The 22,153-nt window shown below is 40.8% G+C and overlaps 1 protein-coding gene across 1 annotated transcript; it reads right to left on the bottom strand.

Annotated features, from left to right (window-relative positions):
- Positions 1–615: 615 nt before the first annotated feature.
- On the bottom strand, positions 616–20,342 carry NEMP1 (nuclear envelope integral membrane protein 1). The gene is made up of 9 exons (NM_001309214.2): positions 20,202–20,342; positions 12,268–12,392; positions 10,869–11,088; positions 9,408–9,480; positions 8,247–8,340; positions 7,668–7,782; positions 6,739–6,964; positions 5,770–5,943; positions 616–5,032 (listed from the first exon to the last, which is right to left on the bottom strand). The coding sequence occupies exons 1-9, from the start codon at positions 20,326–20,328 to the stop codon at positions 4,852–4,854; spliced, it is 1,335 nt and encodes a 444-aa protein (NP_001296143.1). The 5' UTR covers positions 20,329–20,342; the 3' UTR covers positions 616–4,851.
- Positions 20,343–22,153: the final 1,811 nt, after the last annotated feature.

A 22,153-nucleotide genomic window follows, 5' to 3' on the forward strand; every position in this document is an offset into this window, starting at 1 on the left:
GGCAATGGATTTCCATGTAGTCTAAATAACTGAGAAAAGAGGAGACGGTACAGAATTAAGGCCAATGCTATAAGGGATTCCCAGAGCAAAGAAAACAGCCCAAACATAAAAGATGGAAAGTACCAGACCCCTATGCAGAAGCTGGGCCAAGACATCAATGAAGTTTTTAGTCTGTGGCCCTAATGCCCACTACAGCCCTGCTCCCTCTCCTACCCTACACCCCACAGCTGATGCACGGGGCTTTCCCTCACCCCCATGGAGAAACAAAGACATGCTTTATGCCATTAAAAAAAACTAAAGTGCAATCAAGGTAGCCCCCTGGACCAGGGATAACCTATACATTGTTCTCCTATGAGAGCACTGTGAGACAACCTGCTACTCCTGCAGGAATACCCCTTAGAGTTCCAGCATCCTGGGAAATCATCCAGCCAAAGGATGGAAGAAGACCAAGACAGACCCAGGATGGGGAGCAGTGGTTAAGAAAAAAAGGAAAATAGATGGCAGGCAAAACCGTCTTATTAGAAAGGTGAAACTGAGATGCTAATTGCTGAGTATCTGAAAACAAGAGATTCAAACAAGAAAAGTACATGCTCATTAAGAGAGACCACTATATAGTCTATAAAACTTTATTAAAATTGGGATTACTTACAAACTCGTACAATAAAAATGAAAAAATATATAATAAGATATCATTATTTTTTCTTACAGAAAAGAGTGAAAATGAGACCCATGGCAAAGAGCCGTCCCTGATCATTTTGTTCCTTTCAAATGTTCATGAACATTTATTTTAAATATAAATGACAAATCTTTTAAATAACACTAAGGCATTACCCACAGGGTAAAACTTACCCAGTGATTCCTTACCCCTGTTATTTCACCACCAATTCCAGAAACATGGGAAAGTGAGGCAATGCAGGCTGTCACAGTTCTAATAACTCACATTATGAGCTATCCACTCTGTTGACATAAGAATACTGCCATGCTGTAGGAAAGTTCAGAGAAGGTGATCTTACCATTTTCAAGTTATTGTCAAGAGCGTGAAGAGGAAGACGACACACATGGATGGGGGCTGTGTGCCACTCCCATCCCCACCAAAGCTGTGCATTGATGCTGGCATGAATCTGCTTTGTTTGTTCCCAGCAGGCTCTGGCCCCCATCACATAAGGCACCAAACATCCTTTCCAAGGTAGTAACCGTCTAGAATCCAACTCAACAGAAACTGAATCAATAAGCTAAGTGATCAACAGATACCACTGGACCACAATTGCATAGGTTTCCCTAAAAATATAACAATCAATTTCTGCTGCATCAAACATAAACCAAGGTTTAGGTTCGTTTGCCTTGGGCAATGGCTATTTTATATGTTTATTACTTGGTTTCAGTGCCGGTGTAACATGAAGGCATAATAAGTCTGTCAAAGTGTCCTCTCCTTGGTTCAGATAAAATTCTTGGCATTTCATTATAGGTTATTATCTCATATGTCAGACCTGAGTCCAAAGGAATACTAGAAGAACATTTAATTTCCTTTCCTCCTACTTCAGTTTTCACTACTCAATTCAGAGAAAAGTTATGAGTACACAGCTAGGAACCATTTTTACGCAGGCATCCATCTGAGCCCATATTTTTTCTGGAACAACAAAAAGACTGAAGCAATTGTATAATCCATTCCCAAGCCTTTTATGGCTACCAGGGCCTGGGGGACTATCTGGCCTACTTGGGTCCTTTCATTCATCAAATCTTTATTGTATATGCCAAGCGAGGACTGGGTTGAAGGGAACACAGTCAAGGAAGACAGGGCTAGGCCCTAGAATGGGATGTATCAGCAAAAAATGGAACATGGGGACTCAAAGTCTATTATCAGCAAAATCCCCTTTGTAATCAACATACAAGTCACAAATTTGGGGGGAGAAATAAACTAGTTTGGGTGGGATGAAGTGGTTATTGATAGGAATTTCTTATCAGAGGATATCAAAGTTGCTAAATTTTCCTTAGTTTTAGTCATTGGTTCCACTGATCTAGTGAAAGCCAGCTGAGTGGGAAAGTGACAGGGAAATGTTTTAGACCAGCTGGCTCTTAGATTCCCATTAATGGAAGTCATGCTCTACACAACTTGGTCAGACTGATTAGAGGCCATAGATTTCCAATGCTGATGAGACACTGAGCCCCAGGGCCAATTTACAGCTTGATATTTGCCGAGCAAGACGCTGACTTGGCAGCAGATGTGGCTCCAATGTCCAGCTCACTCCATAGTTATGCCTTCAATCTTTCTTGATGAGATTGGTCTGAGAGAAGAGATTATGCTGAAATTGCAAGAGCTGTAACTGCCAGAGAAAAATTAAATGGGGGCTTCAGGTAGTGACTGAGACAGCAGACTAAGTGGCCAAAAGGGAGACAAGAGCAGCTCCTAAAAAAGGTTTATGGAGTCAAGCAATCTCGGGGCACACGGAGGCTCTGAAGCACCTGGGGCAGGGCCAGGACACACAGCACACCAGAGGCACTGTCCTTCACTGTCTGAGCACAGCTCTCATGCTGCGGGACCCACTGTCATCGCCACGGCCTACAGCTCAGTTCTCCAACTACCAGAAAGAAAGTAATAAACTGAGTTTGATTTTACTCACCCCAAATTCAAACACTGTGGAAAAAACTGGTCTTGAGATGGAAAGTGTATTTTACAAGGAGTTTACTAAACAGAAGAAGAGGAGAATCTCTCTCTGCTTCACAACGCTTTCTCACTGAACTCAAGACACGAGTCAGGAAAAGTCACCCTGGCAGCAAGCTCCAGCTCCCTAAGTAGCTATCTGGGTGAAGGCACCAAAGTCTCCAGGGAAACCTGAGACTACTCGGACAGCTCAATTATTTTTTCAAATCAACTTATGCTCAAATATGCTAGGTCTCAATTTCTATAAATGAGGCAAAAAAAATATTCTATTCCAGAGGCCTTAACAGTTCTTTGTAGAGAGGTATAATTTCACCAGGTACGTAATTCACAAAGGCATAAAGGTTTCCCAATATAAAGCTCCTTTATATTGGGACTGCAACTTTAACTCACAGCATCTGCCCAAAAACCCTTATTTTTCACATCCTACTATATGTCTATTTGCTGCCAGTTGAGGTAGTTGTCACTTTAGGACAGTTTAAAGCTGTGGGAAACACTGGTGGAAATAATCAACTGGCCACCTGGAGGGGAGTCTCAGAGCTGACGTTTTGGAAGTCAGCAACGGAGCCCAGGGCCTTTCAAAATTATCTGCTAAATGACTGGTCTGAAGGAGTCATCACGGCTTTTTAAAAAATCATCTGCCTTCTCCACGATCACAGTAAGCCAGCCAACCTGACACTGTGCTCCTGCCAGGAGTGTCTATTGAGCAATTACAGTTTTTTCCCAGGTAGAGTGAAGATCACAAAGAAAGAACCAAGTGAAGGACAGAGACTTGGGAATTTGCTCCCTCACAAATGACATTGCTGGTTTATAAGGGTACTTTCCGATGGCAAAAAGAATGTGAAACTAACGCCACTGTAATAAAAGGCAGCACGCATCTCTGGTCAGAAACAGAACTGCACATAAGTACAATAAGTTCATGGAAAAGCATATCTGATCCTGATGGCTGAATGAGCACCCAGAGGCAGGAAGATTATCTGGAGGTCTATTTCCTGTGCAAACCGTAGCAGCTACTTAGCTACAACTTGTATGCTGGATCAAGAGACTTCACAGATAGTTTCGGGGCTTACAAATTAACCAGATTTCATGAGGGAGGAGTACGGTCGTGAGGAAAGCTGATAGGAACAGGTAGAACAGGTAGACAAAGGAAGAGAAAGGAAAAGGAGATAGTTTCTTGATTCCACAGCCACTCAAAGATATGTGACCCATGGACAGAAAAAACTGAGAACCTGTAAAAAGCATTTAAATTCCCTAAATAAGATCACTTTTCCTAACTAGCAGGAATAACGCTATAAATCAAGGGGAAGAGAATAAAAGAAATAAAACAAACTAAATTGTACATATTTCCCAGGTGAGGGAACAGACCCTTCCTGAAAGGGCAGCGGGGGTGAAGAGGATTGGGAAGGGAAGAACGCAGACGTATTTTTAAGATGGAATTGAAAGTTATGTATAAGAAAAAGCGCCACAGACCTCCCCTACAGAAGAGCCTGCAGGCATGTTCCTAAAAGTAAGCAGGACTTAGAATATCACACGCGTGAGAACTAATTCAAAGCTCAACATCACAGCTCCTGGGGCTTTAATGGAGAACCCATATTAATAATATGTAGGGGCCTCTCTGGGGCTTGTCACTCTGCAGCATTTGCTGGTTCTAGAACATGAATTTGTTACATTTTAAAAAACGTATTCATTTAAAAAACAAGATAGACAAAAGCTATTTTCCTCTTAAAACAGTTAAAACGAGGATTATTCTAAAGTCACTGAAATAAAAGCAGAAGTGAAGGGAGGCTCTGATTGTAGATTTCTCTCTGGAAGATGCAGCCTGTAGTCTGAAAGCATTGCTGCACAGACTTCTCTCTTCTGAGTGCGAGCCACAGTGGCAGAAATGCCATGACTGAATCGACTTTCAAAGGGGAGCTAGAACACCACACTAGCTGTGGCCGTCCAGTTTCTTCGGAAACATGATGGCTTAACTGATGGGAAGCATTTACTACTTTATCCACTCTCCTTCCTCAGGGACCCCAAAGAGACCACCAAGACCATTTCTGGAGGAAGGCCTACTCAGGCCTCTAATCTCAGCGGGAGAATTTCCACACTCTCTCACCCCGTTTCAAAGAGCTGAGAAGAAATTGCACAACACATGTAACATGGACCATCGAGGTACCAAGCCAGTCCACATAAAAATAACTGACCACCACCTAAGTCAGGAAGTTGTTCTGTGTGACAGTGGGGTACTGGGAATCCGAGTCTTCCTCCTCAGAGGATGTTTCTTCATAGATCTCATCCTGGGCAATGAGGCTCCCTAATCCATACTCCTGCTCGTGGACAGAAACCTCATTTGGCGTGAGGTGGAAAGAGCCTTCCACAAAGTCAGCAAATCTGGAAAAGAGAAGATAATACTCATTAGTAACCTGCCTTCTGCCTTCTCTGGTTTTCTTTCAAAATAAGAACAAATTAAAACCCTTCATATGCTCACAGCTCAAATTATATTGGGTCTAGCCAACATCCCTGTCCCTACTGGCACGTAAGTAGACTAAAGCAAGAAATAAGTAGAAAAGGAAAGCTGGGATCGTAGGCCAACATCCCTGCACCCTCATCCTGCTTAATAAGCACTAGTCTATCCTCTTTAGTTATGGAGGTGCTAAGGTTCCTTTAGTCATCTGCAATCCTGATAAGAGAAGTTAAGGGGCATTAGGCATTTTTTCGTGTTTATTGCCCTATAAACTTTATGCCATCAGGATTCCAAATTGAAGCTTCACATAGTCATTGGTACGGTTGCCCCAATAAAAACAAAAAAAAACCCAACTATCACTCCACACACACAAAAAAACCACTCAGAGAGCAATGCAAAACTGCCAGAGGGGGACCTTAGTATGGTACCAGTGTCTTCTCCCCTCAATGCTACAGTCAAAGCTAGAGCAGATAGTTCCTTGAGGACCCAGAAAACAGCCTACTGCTTAACATATGATGATACATACCTTTCTCTTGACTACTCCTAGATGAAGAGGCAAACAAAGCCTCAAATATAAAAAGATTATCTACAAGTATGATCTCTGTTAAAACTCAAGGTCACAATTACGCTGATAAATGCTTGGCATATCTGGCCAAGAGTTTACCTCTTTGGAGACTGGATTCGAGAAACAGTCTTCCAAGGAGAGCAGCCCGGACTGTTACAATATTCTCGAAGCTCCTCTAAAGCCTTTCGGGTCTCCACCTCTCCTTGTATCCGATACTCTTCTTCTGTCAGGAGACGAGGTGGGACAGTCTTTCCTGTTGCCTTACACATCTTTCTGTGCTCACCAAAATAACATCATGAATCATTAATCAGTAATCTATGTCCATCCTTACCTCCAGCTCCCTTCAGTGGGCCAAGCATACTGCAGAGAGCCTGAACATTAAGATTCATCACGCCCACCTGTCTTCCACAGACATCTTTAGTTATAACGTACTCTTGACACGTTAGACTATGAGTGACAAGTCAGAGTAGTCAATATTATTCACAAATGTAAATAAATTCACTTATTTTCCAATAAATGATAGACAAAATATTTATTTTCCAATAAATGGAAAAGTGACAAGAAAATGATGGTATAAGACTGTGCTCCATTAACTAGGTTCCCCAAACTGAAGGTATCACTTTGACTATCTGTAATAGAACAACCACTGATAACCTCGGAACCTATGACCACTCCATATTCAGTACGCAAGGTGATAACATGCTATGAATTACATCTTAAGATAAGACCAGGACTCCCAGAGCAATCTGAGAGCCAATGTGAAATAATCTGAAACCAGGTGACCTGAGGCATGTGGTATAAAAGCGATATACTTTGCACCACCTAGTGGTATCAGGAACACATGACACTTTGCTGGATGCTTTTATTTCATATAAAGTGACTAGAATAAAACTATAAAAATGCCTACAGAGAGTCTAAAAAAAAAGACTCAGAATAACAAAAGCAGAAGCATAATACAACAAATTGTCATTAACAGAGAGGCTCCCAGGTCAACACCTCTGTATCCTTTTGATGCAATTACATCCCACATTGCACATTTCAATACAAAGTTCAATGCCTTTCAGTCACCTGTAGGTGATGTACAGCCACTGAATAGGGTACTCCAGGTTCTTAGTACACAGTGCAATGAGGACAGTGGCAAGGGCAATGTGTGGTATCTGGATACTGGAATACATGAAACACAGGCCCATCAGCTGCAAGGTCCAGGTGAGCAGGTTGATACTTCGTTCATTCTCCAACGGCCCATACTTGTAACAGACTGCAAAACTCATGAATCCAACTGAGAGGACATAGCCTATGAGAAGAGTTATCAGAAGACATTCTTTTTCATCTAAAACTGGTAAAAATAATTTGTGTGGGTGGCAGTAGTAAATTCACTATATAGCACCTATTGAACCAGGAAAATAGACAAGACTTTTACTCAATTATTCTCACTTTTTTCAGTTTTCAGATATATTTATTTCTTTAAGTTTCCATCCTTTCTGTTTTCCCAAATTTATTTGGTTCAAATGGAGGATTAAAGCTACATGTTGAACAACTCTAGAATAGTCTGTTTAAAAAATCAAATATATGAAAATCCAGATTAATCACCTCTTAAAGGGTAGATTAGGGGTTACTATCTGTATTACCAAAGGATTCTCACTTTACAGATAAAATTCACTGAGGAATCCTTTACTTCTTAAGATCTTCAAGTGTATTTAAAATATGATTATATTAATAAAGTCAATTTACAGCTTTTTAGAAAGATGCCTATTGTGTTAAAAGAGGTGTACTTATAAACACCAACAAATTAAAGTCTTCTACCTAGCAGCATCATTTTAACTTAAGAGAAGGTGACAACTGTAGAGGTGTTAGAAATAAGTGACGCACTGTGATCCTTAAATGTTAATAAAATGACGTGAACTATTAAACTTTTGTAAGCAAGCAATATGTTTTCATGATCAAATTAACTAAAACAGCCGATAAACATATAAAAAGAAAAGAAAACCAACACTTACTTAAAAGATACTGCCAGTAACACCTCCAGATCTCTTGTAAATTTTTAAAAACTAGTTGAATGAGGTACAAAGAAAAGGACCAGCCTCCCACCAGGATGACGTAAATGGGACTTTTCTAAGACAGAGTAGAAGTGAAAGCAAAAAGTTACAACAGGCTTTCCATACATAAAAGCAGCAAAATGGAACTACGATTTAAAAAAACAAATTCAACCTACTAAAACTGCACAAAAAACACATCTCTTAAAAAGATGTCCTTTATATTTAAAATGCTACAGTCTGCAAAGAACACTGGGGAAATGAGATGCTAAATCACTTTAGAAAGCCTGGCTATGTAATTAGCAAATAGGAAGGAGATTTTAATCCCCCACTAGGCAGAGGACTTTAAATAAAAATGGAGCGTTTGCATGTAATCAGGCTCCAAGTTTCATCACTGAAAGTACCCTTCTGAATCAAGGAAAGAGGAGGACATTGACTTATCAGCCATCAACGCAAATTTCCAGTGCACTAAGATTTTCCAAGAAAACACTCATTCAACCATCCAAGCTCAGCCTAACAGCATAGGAAAATTCTGCTGCTTACCTTGGGCATAAACTTGGACAGTATGAAAATGATGATTAGCAGAGAGGCCACAATTCCCACACTCATCCCAGTGGAATAGTAGAAGATTTGGCTTCTGCAGAGAGAAAATTTATTTCATCACTATGTGTGTATTCTTCATACATGCCATTGTTCAAACTAGGACAACTATTCCAGCCAAAAGTTAGAGAAAAGGTACAAGATTAGAGCAGGTATTTGCCCAAAACTTGAGATCAGAAAACTGAAGAGACTGGCATAATGTAGTCACTGTCAGATTATGAGGATTAGCATCAATGAGGTCCCCTCAGATATCCCCCAGATATCTGCTTAGTGTCCCACTCCCATCCCCAGCATCTGTCCCAACCCCATTTCTAATAAGAGTCTTTCTTCTTAGGAACTGCACAGATTCTCCTGGGAGAAGGCAGGGGAAAGAAAACTGCCCAAGTGGAGACTGGAAACTAGAACTCAACTGATTACCCAGAAGGATAAACCAAACACGGGGCCTAAAACAGAGAGCTCCTACTCCCATTCCAGGCTCTTTCTACCAGATAGTCCTCCCTCCCCGGGCTTCTCTCAGGATCCCCAAAATAAGGACCAGCTTTCCCCAACCTCACTCCAGCCCAGCTTCAAACTCCAATTGTTAATCTTTCATTTGCTACTCCACAAATACTCTATTTACTTGTGTACGAAGTTAATGTTGCTTCTGCCTTTGTTCAATGTGTAGTGACCTATACGTTTTCTTCATATCTGTACATGTCACTTTCACCTGGCTTGGTAGTAGGTTCCTAAAGGCAGGAGATGAATAAGTGGCTGATGTTTGTTTCTTTACCAATAAACAGCATGAAACTCAACAACACATGGCCCTGTAAAAACGAGGGCTTAACAGGTTATTTCTAATAGTGGAAATGATGGTGATGTTTTGGCTAAATTCCATTCTGTAATGGGTCAACCTACAGGAGAATTTCATCATTGACAACCTTATTCAATACAAGAAAAAACAAAAAGCATAATGCGTATTAAAGCATTTTTCAAAATTATCCAAGCAGGCAATGGCCTAGCCATAAAGGTCCTGGAAAAGGGAATGGCAGCACTTAGTCTTTACAGTAAAAGTCCAGGAGAGGAGGCCTGAGCCTCGTCATTTTGCACCCTAGCCTTGGAACCTACCTGCTCAGCAAGTCTCCACAAAAAAATAGTGTAAGTCCAAGGAGGAAAACGAGGAAGAGTTTGGGGTCAAATCCTGAAATAAATAAAGACTTCTGCTTACTGGAGAACCAAACAGTTTAAGGCATTATAGGAAAAAAGGCAATGTTGGCATTATTGGTCAGCTAATAAAATAAATGCAAAGAGCCCACCTAAACAGCATTGTAAATTCCACACAAAGCCTGGGCACTCTTCCAAAGAGAAAGTACAATTAGGTCTCTGTCTAACCTGTACTTCCCAGAAGACCTTATTTTATTTGGCTACCTACACCAAGGCTAAAAGAAACGAAGCTTTGCTTTTTGGACACAGCCAAGCATGCTGGCATCAGCACTTCATGCGATCACCCACTAGGGGTCTCTCCCACTCTGGCTTTCCAGCCTTAAATCTTCACAGGCTCAGATTCAGCAGATTTGCCTAGAACTTTGGGTCAGGGCCCTTTGTTGTTCTCTAACTGGTTGCTTTTCTTGCCCAATACCACCACCTATTTCCCTTGGCCACACAATCACTGTGCTGGAAAAGGCTACACTCAAACACATCCCACCCAGGACCAGGGGGCCCTAGCAGAGGCCCCTAGTGGCATGCCAGACACTCCCACAGATTTCCCGTTCACCAGCTCTGAGGCTAGGGGAGGTCCACAAACAGAACAGGAGCAAGAGGGATCAGTAAATGTAAAAGGAACACCAAAAAACTGGCCAGTCCTATACAGCCAAAGAACTGTGGTCCCCTATGACAACTGGAAGGGCACAACCTATTTTGTTGCAAAACCCAGGAACATTTCTACTACTCACAACATCCAGGACCCTGGGTAGTACCCAAAGAGAGACCAAAAGTCTTGGAGAATTCAACAGGATAATGATCCACCTCCTCTGTGAAACTTTCTCAGACACATTCAGAGAAGGGAAAACGTCTACTAGTTCCACCAAATAAGCCTTAAAATGCAGTGCTCTTCATATTTATTTATGGCTCCACAAATACTTTTTCCACTTGTGAAGTATTAATATGCAGTTCTACCTTTCTTCAGTTTTTATTGTTTAATCATTCATGTCTTCAAATGTAAGCCTGTACATTTCAGAACATCTATCTTTGTCTAGAAGTGCCCAGAAGGCAGGAATATTTGCCTTGCTCTGAAGAATACTAGGCATATCAGCTCAGGGCCATTGGATGTATTAGGAATGCAAGTCTTCAGGATTCTAGGCAAGAAGGTACTCAGAATGACCTAAGGTGAAGTGTCTCGATTCCAGCCCTAAAGGGTTTTATGTGGGGTGGAGTCCCCCTGCACTGTCTGGAGCTGTGGCCTACTCAGGTTATAATCAGAACCAAAACGGAGCTGTCTTGGGCTGACTTCTCTGTCTCACTAATTATACCCTTCAAAGCTCAGTCCCTTCTCACAATATGATCCATCAGAAAAAGAGAGATAAGACTTACTCCGGGTCATAATGACACTGTACGTGGTGTCGTCCTCTATAATCTCAACTTTGAGGCAGGTTTTTGTGCTGTATAGACCCACATTAACATAGGTGTCATTCAATTTCTCTTTTAAAAAGGAGGAAAAAAAGTTCCAGATACTAAACTGCTCTAGCTCCTTCAGTTTCTCCTCATTCTCCACCTGGGTGACTCGTACCAGTTTGGAACTATTTACCCGGATCTGTAATACAAGTAAAATCAGGATGAGAAAAAAAGAAGTAGGAATTTAAACTTTTCACAAAAACAATATTTTTTTAAAGCTTTAGAGTAAATAGCTAAATCAGTAATGGTATCAGTTTTCCACAAGGCTTATGAGAAATATAGAGATGCAGTGGCTAAAATATAATTGGGCAAATAACATCACAAATGGTACAGAGAGGCAGCTGTTAGAACGTCTTGTTGACATGATCTGAATCTACTATTACGCCAGAATATAAGGGGAAAAAAAGAATTCCAAGCTGAAAGAGTTATCAATACAGCTATTTATGAGAGAGCATACAAAGCAAGGGTCTAGAATATTAAGAAAACTGCCAGCCACATAAACAGCCCTGAAAATATTTCTCATAGTGACAGGCTGAGAAGTTCAACCCTTTGTCACAAATCACTGATTACAGGTATATGTTGGTTATAATGTGCCCCAGATGGAATATGATCTTTATATCAGACAATAAAAAAAGAGAATTAAAAAAAAACACCAGAAACCCACCCTTATGTTTTTGATATGAATAACAAATGCCCTTATCAGTAATTATGCTTATAGCAGCAGCAACATTTCCAAAAGGACTCACTTTGTTCAACCATTATTAGAGCCAGACACCCTTGCTTGCCAGGTGGCTCAAGAATATTAGGAAATAAATGAGACTGAAGTCATTCTGTCGAGGGGAAACTTCAGCTCAGGGGTTTATGAAACATCTTGTGTAGAATCCAAACAGAACAGGAGCAGCAAGGCAAAGAGTTTACACCCTGACAGACAGGCGGCGGTTTCCAGCCCCAAGAAGGAATGTGGCCTTTAAAGAGAAAGAGGGCGGTGTGTGTGTGCATGCGTGTGTGCGCACGCGTGTGTGCGTGTGTGCGTGTGTGTAAAAGGAGAGACAGGAAGAGAAGGAAGCAGTTTCTTTGGGGAAAAGAGGAAGGAAGTTTACCTCAGGGTCAAGTATTGTAAGCTATTTAAAGGAACAGAGAGAGAGAACAAAGTAGGCATAAACGTTTGCTTATTGATAAAAACACAATTCAGGATAATCTCAACCCTTACAAGACTGCTAATAATGCTTTTTTTTAATTGTGTGTCAAAGTACTCTGTAATCGCAGACACACAGATATTCACAGAAGCAGCCCCTGCCAGGGGCCTCCAAAATATTACCTGGATCCGTGTCCATACATCATGCCACTTTGGGATAAGCACATTTTTATAACAGAATTGTTGATTGGTATTCACAAAATCAACTCGGGATTCCTGAAGCATGACCACGTTTACATCAATTCCGGCTTTAGGCAAAGAAAGGAAATAAGAACATAAAAGAACAAGCTAATAATTATAATTCATTTCATAAAAAGAATTAAACTGATGATTTAAAGTTGCAGATAAAATGTCAGTGATAGAAACAGGAGAAAAACTGAGATGATAGAAGAAATAAGGCAGTTTTATTTCTGTCAAGTTTAATTATCTAAATATTAAAAATAGTCACTTAACCCAGAATAAATAATAATAAAAGCTACTATTAAGTGTTTACTAAGACACAGCATATTGTATATTCCAGCTGTAGGTCCTTGTGGTTGTGCTATGTGGGATACCGCCTCAGCACAGTCTGCTGAGTGGTGCCATGTCTCATCTAACCCTCCCCAAAATGCTATGAGGTAGGCACTTTCATAATCCCTGTTTCACGAATGAGGAAGCTGATGTTTAGGAACGATTAAGTAATTTGCCCCAAATCACACAGCTGGTGAATAGCTTAAGCAAGATTCACATCCAGGTCCTGTTTCCCTTACAAACGTGTAGGTTAAGGAACCCATCTGTTGATTTTCTCTATCCCTTTCCTGAGTAGGATGAATAGAATTGGCAACGTTTTTTGTATATATAGTATCTTAAGCAGATACAAAAAGATCGCAAAGTTACTTTTTTCCAGGCTGTTTTGTTTCATTTCAAGTTTTAAGAGCAGTCAATGATTTTACCAAGACTGAGGATTCTCCCCTCAATCTCAGCTAATTCAAGGTTTAAAAAGAGACCACTCGAGGCCAGCCCCATGGCCAAGTGGTTAAGTTCCCGGACTCCGCTTCAGAAGCCCAGGGTTTCGCCAGATCGAATCCTGGGCGCGGACATGGCACCGCTCATCAAGCCATGCTGAGGCAGCATCCCACATACCACAACTAGAAGGACCCACAACTAAAAATACACAACTATGTACCGGGGGGCTTTGGGGAGAAAAAAGAAAGATAAAATCTTTAAAAAAAGAAAAAGTGACCACTCTTGTATCTTCCCACCCAAGTTTGCACAAGCTACCTTCTTCACCACAAAATATTTAAATAATTTCTTCCTTGAGTTCTATATTATACTTAACTTACTAAGTGCTAATCTAAGCAGAAATTTAGTTATCACTCTGGTTCTTAGTATAAAGGTGAATAGATTTAACAAACTAAAAAACAAAACCAAAAGCACAAAAACCTCAACCAAACCTTAGAAAGCCAAAGTTAGGGGCTGGCCCCATGGCCGAGTGGTTAAGTTCGCACGCTAAAATAAAATTTAAAAAAAAAAAAGCCAAAGTTACACACAAAAAAAGGCAATGATGCACACCAAACCAAAATGATTTTAGGGTGAAGTTAAGACTAATTTTGAAGCTAAATTCAGCCCTAAACCTAAATGTAAGAGTAAAATCTATAAAATGCTTAGAAGAAAACACCAGTGTAAATTTTCATGACTGAATTAGGTGAAGGTTTCTTAGATATAACACCAAAGCATAAGTAACCAAAGGAAAAACAGATGATTTGAACTCCATAAAAATTTAAAACTTTTGTTTCAAAAGACATTATCAGGAAAGTGAAAAGACAACCCACAAAATGGGACAAAATATTTCCAAATCATATACCTAATAAGAGCCTAGTATCCAGAATACATAAAGAACTACTACAACTCAACAATAAAAAGAGAAATAACACAATTTTTTTAATCGTCAAAGGATTTTTTTTTAAAGATTGGCACCTGAGCTAACATCTGTTGCCACTCTTCTTTTTTTTTCTTCTTCTCCCTAAAGCCCCCCAGTACACAGTTGTATATTCCAGCTGTAGGTCCTTGTGGTTGTGCTATGCGGGACACCGCCTCAGCACGGTCTGAAGAGTGGTGCCGTGTCCATGCCTGGGATCCAAACCGGTGAAACCCTGGGCCTCCGAAATGGAGCCCGCAAACTTAACCACTCGGTCATGGGGCCGGCCCCTGGGCAAAGGATTTAAACAGACATTTTTCCAAAGAAGATATACAAATGTCCAATAAGCACATAAAAGGACACTCAATATCATTAGTCCTAAGGGAAACGCACACCAAAGCCACAGTGAAATATCACTTCACAATTAGGACGGCTGTGATCAAAAAGAGGCCAATAATAAGTGTTGTTAAGGATATGGAGAAACTGGAACCTTCCTACATTGCTGGTGAGACTATAAAGTGGTGAAACCTCTTTGGAAAACAGTTTGACAGTTCCTCAAAAAGTTAAACACAGAGTTATTATATGACCCAGCAATTCCACTCCTACGTATATATCAAAGAGAACTGAAAACACGTCCACACAAAAACTTGTAGTGAATGTTCACAGCAGCAATATCCATAACGACCAAAAAGTGGAAACAACCCAAATGTCCATCAACTGATGAATGGATAAACAAATGTGGTATATCCATACAAACGAATATTATTCAGCCATAAAAAGAAGTACTGATACATACTACAACACAGATGAATCTTAAACATTATGCTGAATGAAAGAAGCCAGACAGAAAAGGCCACACATCGAATGATCACGTTTATACGAAATGTCCAGAATAGGTAAATCCACAGAGACAGAAAGTTCGATTAGCGGTTGCCAGGAGCTGGGAGGAGAGGAGAATGGAGAGTGACTGCTGAGGTGTATGGAGTTTCACTGTTTCATTGTGGAGTAATGGAAACATTCTAGAATTAGCCAGTGGTGATGGTTGCACAACCTTGTGAATATATTAAAAAACACTGAAAGGGTGAATTTTATGGTATGTGAATTATATCTCAATTTTTTAAAACTCAGTCTTGATATTCTAGGGAAAGAAAAAGTTTTCCTTGACCCTCTTAGGGTCCCTGGCTGATGTGAACATTAAACTGACAGATAGATTAACGGGAGAAAAGCATACAAATTTATTTATTATGTTTTACGTGACACAAAAGCCTTAAAAAGGAAACGAAGACCCAAAGAAACAGATCTGTTTGATGGTTTGATGAAGAGTGGACAGTCGTGAAGGAGGATGATAGGGTAAGGAGGATGAGGTAATTGCAGTAAACTAGAGGAAACGGAGCTAGGCCTGTGTGAGGATTCTTCTGGGCGTCCCTTTGTCTTTGAAGAGAAGGATGCTCCTTTCCTCCAGGCACAGGGAGGGCACCCCTCACACGAGGATTCTATGGCCGGTTTCAGGGAAGAAGGGCAAGCTTCCCACCTCTGTTGTTTTCTCAAACTCCCTCAGCTTAAAATATTCATTATGCCAAGGTGCCATATTTTGGGATGGCATGTCCTGAACCCCATTTATCAATTTCTCACTAGGGTTTAATCCAATAGTAATTTGGATTTCCTTCAAGACTACCTTTCATAAAATGAAAGCTTTCAAAATCCTGTTGACTTTTGTCTCACTAGCAAGCCCACAAATATACCCAAAGAATACCCACTCACAAATATGGATCAAGAGTTTATTTTCCTCTGGAGAGTCTGAGAGTAACGTCATGTGAAGCTTAAAACTACTACATTTACAAAGTCATTGAGATCTGCAAAAACATTGGGGAAGTATTAAAAAAAAAAAAGTTGAACAAGAACCTATCACTTCCTTAAAAGAATATCCAGTCAATTTACAAAGCCCCAAGTAAAAACATACACTTGTCAAAAAAAAAAGATTCACACTTATTAACCCCTTCTCTCCCACAGCACCAAGTAATATAACAGTACACCTTTTAAGCCCATTATTATTTTCAAGAGGTAAGTAACATGCAAATTATCTGTCACTAGCACAGGCCATTTGAAAAACTTAATGCCAAGAAAAGGCATCTTGTTTTTAAACTTTAAAATTCTCCAATGCCATTTTCCTAAAGAAATAAAACTGTTTTATAAAAAGCAGCATCTTTTAAAATCTAGTTCTTCCTTTTCCCAAGTTCCATACCATTCACAGGAAAGAATTTTAAACAACTAAGTAAATAAATAAATAAATAAACTTGAACAGCAGCCTCCTATGGAAATCAGCACCTTGGCCAGCCACATCTTTGAAAATTTATCAAGAAGGAAAATACACCAATTCAGCCTAAGAGCATAATTTGTGGAAACAATCACTACTCTGGCTCTGGCTTAAACTGCTAGAAACACAGACTAAACCAAACGATTTTAAACATACACAAGTTGTCAAAATGCTCACGTTAGAACCTTGTGCTTCCAGTAGCAAAAGGACATACACCACCTCCCTTCCCCTCCCCAAAGTGAGTTAGCCAGCACGTTAAAAAGCAGAATTTATTAAACATTCAAGAAAATGCCTTCTGAGCCCAAATATCTAGTTCTTCTCAGAAACTGCCTTCTTGGAATTTAGTGAATCACAACTTGCTTATTGTGTTTACTCATAAAGCAGCTAGTCAAAGGTTAATAACTTCATATTTACTTATAATCCTTATGAACTTACTTTTCACTTACTTTTCAATCAACAACACTGATCATTTAACATCTACAGGTAAAAGGTAATGAAAATGATTCACAGAATGTGAGGACTTGAATGGACCCTAAAAAGTCATGAGAAACCACCTCTTCTAATGCTTTTTTTTTTTAAAGATTCTATTTTTTTCTTTTCTCCCCAAAGCTCCCCAGTACATAGTGGTACACTCTTAGTTGTGGGTCCTTTTAGTTGTGGCATGTGGGACGCCGCCTCAGCGTGACTCAATGAGTGGTGCCATGTCCGAGCCCAGGATTCAAACCGATAAAACACTGGGCCGCCTGCAGCGGAGTGCGCGAACTTAACCACTTGGCCACAGGGCTGGCCCCTCTTCTAATTCTTAAATAGCCTCTATTCATTCCTAGAGGTAATCCACTTCACCTCACCTCAAATGCTAACATGAATTATATACTAAAAAGTAAAATAAAAAAAATTAAATGGTACCACACACACACAAAAAATCAATGCAATTTTGGATGGCCTTTTAAGCATAAAAGCAACAGAAACAAATCTAAAGAATAAAATCAAGTAACCACATAAAAAATAGAAATCCTAGGGGCCAGCCCCATGGTTGAGTGGTTAAAGTTTGGTGTGTTCCACTCTGGCGGCCCGGGTTCATGGGTTCAGTCCAGGCGCAGATCTACTCCACCCACCAGCCATGCTGTGGAGACATCCCACATACAAAGTAGAGGAAGACTGGCTTTAGCTCAGGGCTAGTCTTCCTCAAACAAACAAACAAACAAGCAAAAGAAAAAGAGGAGGACAGGCAGCAGATGTTAGTTCAGGGCGAATCTTCCTCACACACACACACACAAATAGATATATATCTTCTATTTAAAAAGATAAAAGGGGCAAACAAATTAAGGAAAAGTTCTGTAATAAATAGACTATTAAATATATGTATATCCTAAATATATAAAAAAGCACATACAAGTTGATTTTTAAAGTATACAAAAATCAGAATAAAAAGACCAAGAATAAAGAATACACACACTCTCCAAAAAATTTAAAAGTCTAAAGAGAAAACTTAAATAGCTTACAAACAGTTGAAAGATGCTCCCTCACAAACAATGCAAGAAATGCAAAGTAAATTAGGATATCACTTTCCATCTATCAAACTAGCAAAGGTGTGACAGTCTAGAACATCGAATGCTGGCAATGGTATGGGCCACAAGCAAATACGGCTGAAAGTGGTGTGAACTGGCTTATCTTTGCAGGAAAGTATTTTAGCAAGAAGTTTCAAGGGTCTTAAACATATTTTAGCTTTTGATCTAACAAATCTATTTCTGATAATCCTAAAAAAAAATCCAAATACAATAAAAAACTTATACAGAAATGTTCAAAGTGTTATCTGCAACAATGAAAAACTAGAAACACCACAAATATCCAACCAAATGTTTGAGAAATATTAAGTAAATGGTCTGTCCATAAAATAGTATAGGATACAAGGAAAAACAACATTTATGAAGAATTTTAAGTGACATAGGAAAATGTGTATGCTACAAAACCAAATAAGAAAACTACTTTAAACTGGTGGTATCCAGGGAAGAGAACAGGACTGCTGACAGGTATACAGATGTATTATCAGCTCAAAAAAATTTTTTTAATTAAAAACGTGTGGAACAATATGGAAAAACAACAACAAACACAGAGAATAGACTGGTGGCTACCAGAAGGGAAGGGGAGGAGGAGGGCAAAAGGAGTCAAAAGGGACGATGGAGGGTGACGGATGGCAACTAGTCTCTCAGTGGTGAACATGAGGTAGTCTACACAGAAGCTGAAATATGATGTACACCTGAAATGTATATAATGCCATAAACCAATGTTACCTCAATAAAAAATTTATTTTAAAAAAATTATTGCTTAAAAAAGAAAAGTGGAAAAAGACCAAAAGAAAGTGTGCTAAAATAGATGGCCTCTGAAGGGAATAAACAGTGAGGGTTTTTCCTACTTCTTTATACCTAATTGTACTTGCCAAATAGTCTAAAATAAACCATATTATTTTTATACTCAAACTTTCAAAAACTTCCAGTGAGAAAGAACTCCCTACCTTTCGAAGTATTCCATTCTAGGTTTAAGCAGCTCTAACTTTTAGCGAGTTCTTCCCCATTACATGACTGACTCTTTGTAGCTGTCACCCATATGATCAGGCCACAAAAAACAAACAGCATCCCCTGAGTTTACTCTTCTCAAAGTCAAGAAGTCCCTGTTCCTCTCTTCATTAAAGAAACTTAAAGACAGACTACTGATGGAGCGCTGACTATGCAGGAGCATCTTTGCCTATGTTTTCTCTTTCATCCAAACAATCCACAATCCCACTTTAGAGGTTAACCATCCGGCCCAAGTTCACTCAGATCATAAGTAGCCCTTCAGATATTACTCTGGGCCCTGCCTCTGGAAAAGCATCTTCCTGGATACTCTCCTCTCCCTAAAAAACTGTTCAGGACGCTGCACTTTGGAACTAGGTCTATGGAACCTGAGACAACCTTAAAGCGGCAGCTCAGGATAATCGTTGTGATGGCATGAGACAGTCAGCAAACCAGGGAGAGGGGAGACAGTATAGTATGTGTTTACAAGATAAGGTTATCTTAATTAACCTTGTGTCAACTGCCTCCAGTGGAAGCTCGGAAATCTCACTTATGTTTCTGTTGTGCATTTAACGACAAGGGAGTAGAAGGAGGTTTTTTACAAACACACTCCAGGTTTTCTGGATTAGAGTAGAAAAGGAAAACAATTTCATCCCAGTCCAAAGCCAATTATCCAGCAGCATGTATCAAACAAGTTTGCTTGAGGAGTGAATAAATTTCCAACAGAAACCTATTCGACGCTGAATGGCGTTCGTATCGTTTTTGGAAACGGGAATGTAATGGCTCCAGGTCCGTTCTACAGGGCCGGTAGAGGCCAGGGTCTTACAGGAGCAGAAGTTGTGTTAGATAGAGGTCACTGCATTTCAGTGAGCTGTAATTATCTGCTCAGCCACCCGTGCCGAGTCCTGACAGAGCAGACGCTCAGAAAGTCTTGCTAACTTGATGAATGAATGGGATGCTCCCTTTCCAGATGCAGCGCTGCCTGCCCGAATGGTCCTCCGTCTCCTTCCTGTTAACCAGGAACCTCGGGGAGGCCCGCGCAGCGCGACGCAGCCCCCAGGACCGCTTCTCCCCCAAGTCCAGGCCTCCCCGCCCGTCTCCCCCCAACTCTGGGCAGCTGCCCCAGGGCCCAGACCCCTCAGTGCCGACGCCGACTCGCCGACCACGAAGCTTCATCCCCCGCGCCACGCCTGCGTCCCTCGGCACAATAACGGTCCGCGCCCTGGGAACATTCACCACTTTCCTAAATATAACCCCACCGCACCCGCCCCCTTGGCAGCGGCTGCCCGGGCGGTACCTGAGCCGCAGACCCAGCAGCCGGAGAGGACCAGGAGCAGCCGCACCGCCCCACCGCCCCCCGTCCCCCAGCCCCAGGGCCCGGCACCAACTGCCGGCGAGACCGCCACTTTCATTCCTCCCGCCATGGTGGCCTCAAGCCGCCGCCTCCTCACGTGCCTCTCCCCAGCAACTAACCCCGAACAGGCAGGGCCGGCAGCCTATCCGCTACAAGACCCGCCCCCTAACAACCAATCGGATGGGCGGGACTTCGAGCACTCAGTCCTTCACGGACACTAAATCCCGCCTCTTAGCAACTGACGCGAGAGGGCGGGAGAAGCAGGTTTCAGCCTATTAGAAGGCGGGATCTCACCTTAGCAATGGCGACAGGAAGATCCCACCCCTTAACAACACGCTTCCGTCTCCACCTTGTTTACAACTGGTGAGATTGATGGTAAGTTTAACCAATAGAAAATCACAATGGACGAGCGCTCCCTGACCAAACTTGATAGTTCCATCGAAACCGTCTCAAGTTCCTTCTGTTTTCTTTCTTTCCTTTTTACCACGATCTTTTTGTTAAGGGAAACTTTTAATTGAGACCTCTTTATAAGTAGGGTCCTGACGGGACAATTTTTTTAAGTAAGATGACTGTGTCCTCCAAAGCCCTGAATGATTTAAAACGGAAATCACAACACACACACAAGTTGCGTTGTCAGTATTTTATAGGAATAAACATTAGCATTTTAAAACGTAGTCATAGGGATTTTTTTTTTTTTGGAAGCGAAATAAATGTGACGACTAAGGGAAAGTTTTTTATTCCTCACAATATCTCGTGGCAGATATCTCCATTTAAGAAGAAGCCAAGGCTAAGATAGGCAAAGGAATCTGCCCAAGATTGCATCGTTGGTTGGGCTGCGCTGCGGTTCCAGCCTAAGTCTTACTGACCCCGAAGCCTGAGTTCTTCTATGCTTCAGGCAGCTTCCCGTTAAATGATTTAATACAGTGAGGGCCTAGCAGAGTGCCTGCCACGTAGCAGGTGTTCAGTAAACGTTAGTAGAAGTTGAAGCATCATATTTTTTTAGAAGATCTGATAGTGGTGGGTAGGAACACTAGAGATGATGGAGCCTAGTGAATTGAGAGGAAATTCAGGGAAGGAGGTAACCGCTGGGGAAGGTTCGAGCTTTCAAAACAAGGAATTGTTAAGAAGTCGAAATGAGGCTGAGCCATGGACAAAAGAAGAAATTTCATCCTCAGAAAGGAGTGGCCTACACTCCTGCTGCAATGGTCATCTTATGTCTCTCTCACACACCACGTTCCCTGGGCTGACCCAAAAAGGTCAGTATCAACAGTAATAAATCACATTAATACGATGTACTCTTGATAGCAAGTGGTGAAAATGGCATTTACCTCTCTGGTTTTCCTCCTTTTCCATGAGAAAAACATTAAACAAATTCCAATAGAGGGGCGTCCTACGAAATACCTGACCAGTACTCCTCAAAACTGTTAAGGTCAGCAAAAACAAGGAAAGTCTGAGCAACTGTAACGGCCAAGAGGAGCCTAAGGAGACATGACACCCAGATGTAATATGGTATCATGGATGGGGGCCTGGAACAGAAGAAAAATATTAGGCAAAAACTAAGGAAATCTGAATAAACTATAGCCTTTTAGTTAATAATAATGTATCAATACTGGGTCGTTAATGGTGGCAAAGGTACCATACTAATGTTAAGATAATAATAACGGAAACTGGACGTGGGGTAAATGGGAACTCTTTATACTATCGTCTCAATTTTTCTGTAAATCTAAAACTGTTTTAAAAAATGATTTGTGTATATGTATTGTTGACAAAAATAATCTATAATCAATCTATAAATCAAAATTGGGGTGAGTTTATTATGAGCCAAGTGTAAGGACTATAGCCCAGGGCCTTCCTTCCCCAAAGAAGGAAGGGCATCAAGGAAGTGGGGTGTACAG

Source organism: Equus caballus, chromosome 6 (assembly GCF_041296265.1).
Source record: "Equus caballus isolate H_3958 breed thoroughbred chromosome 6, TB-T2T, whole genome shotgun sequence".
NCBI lineage: Eukaryota > Metazoa > Chordata > Mammalia > Perissodactyla > Equidae > Equus > Equus caballus.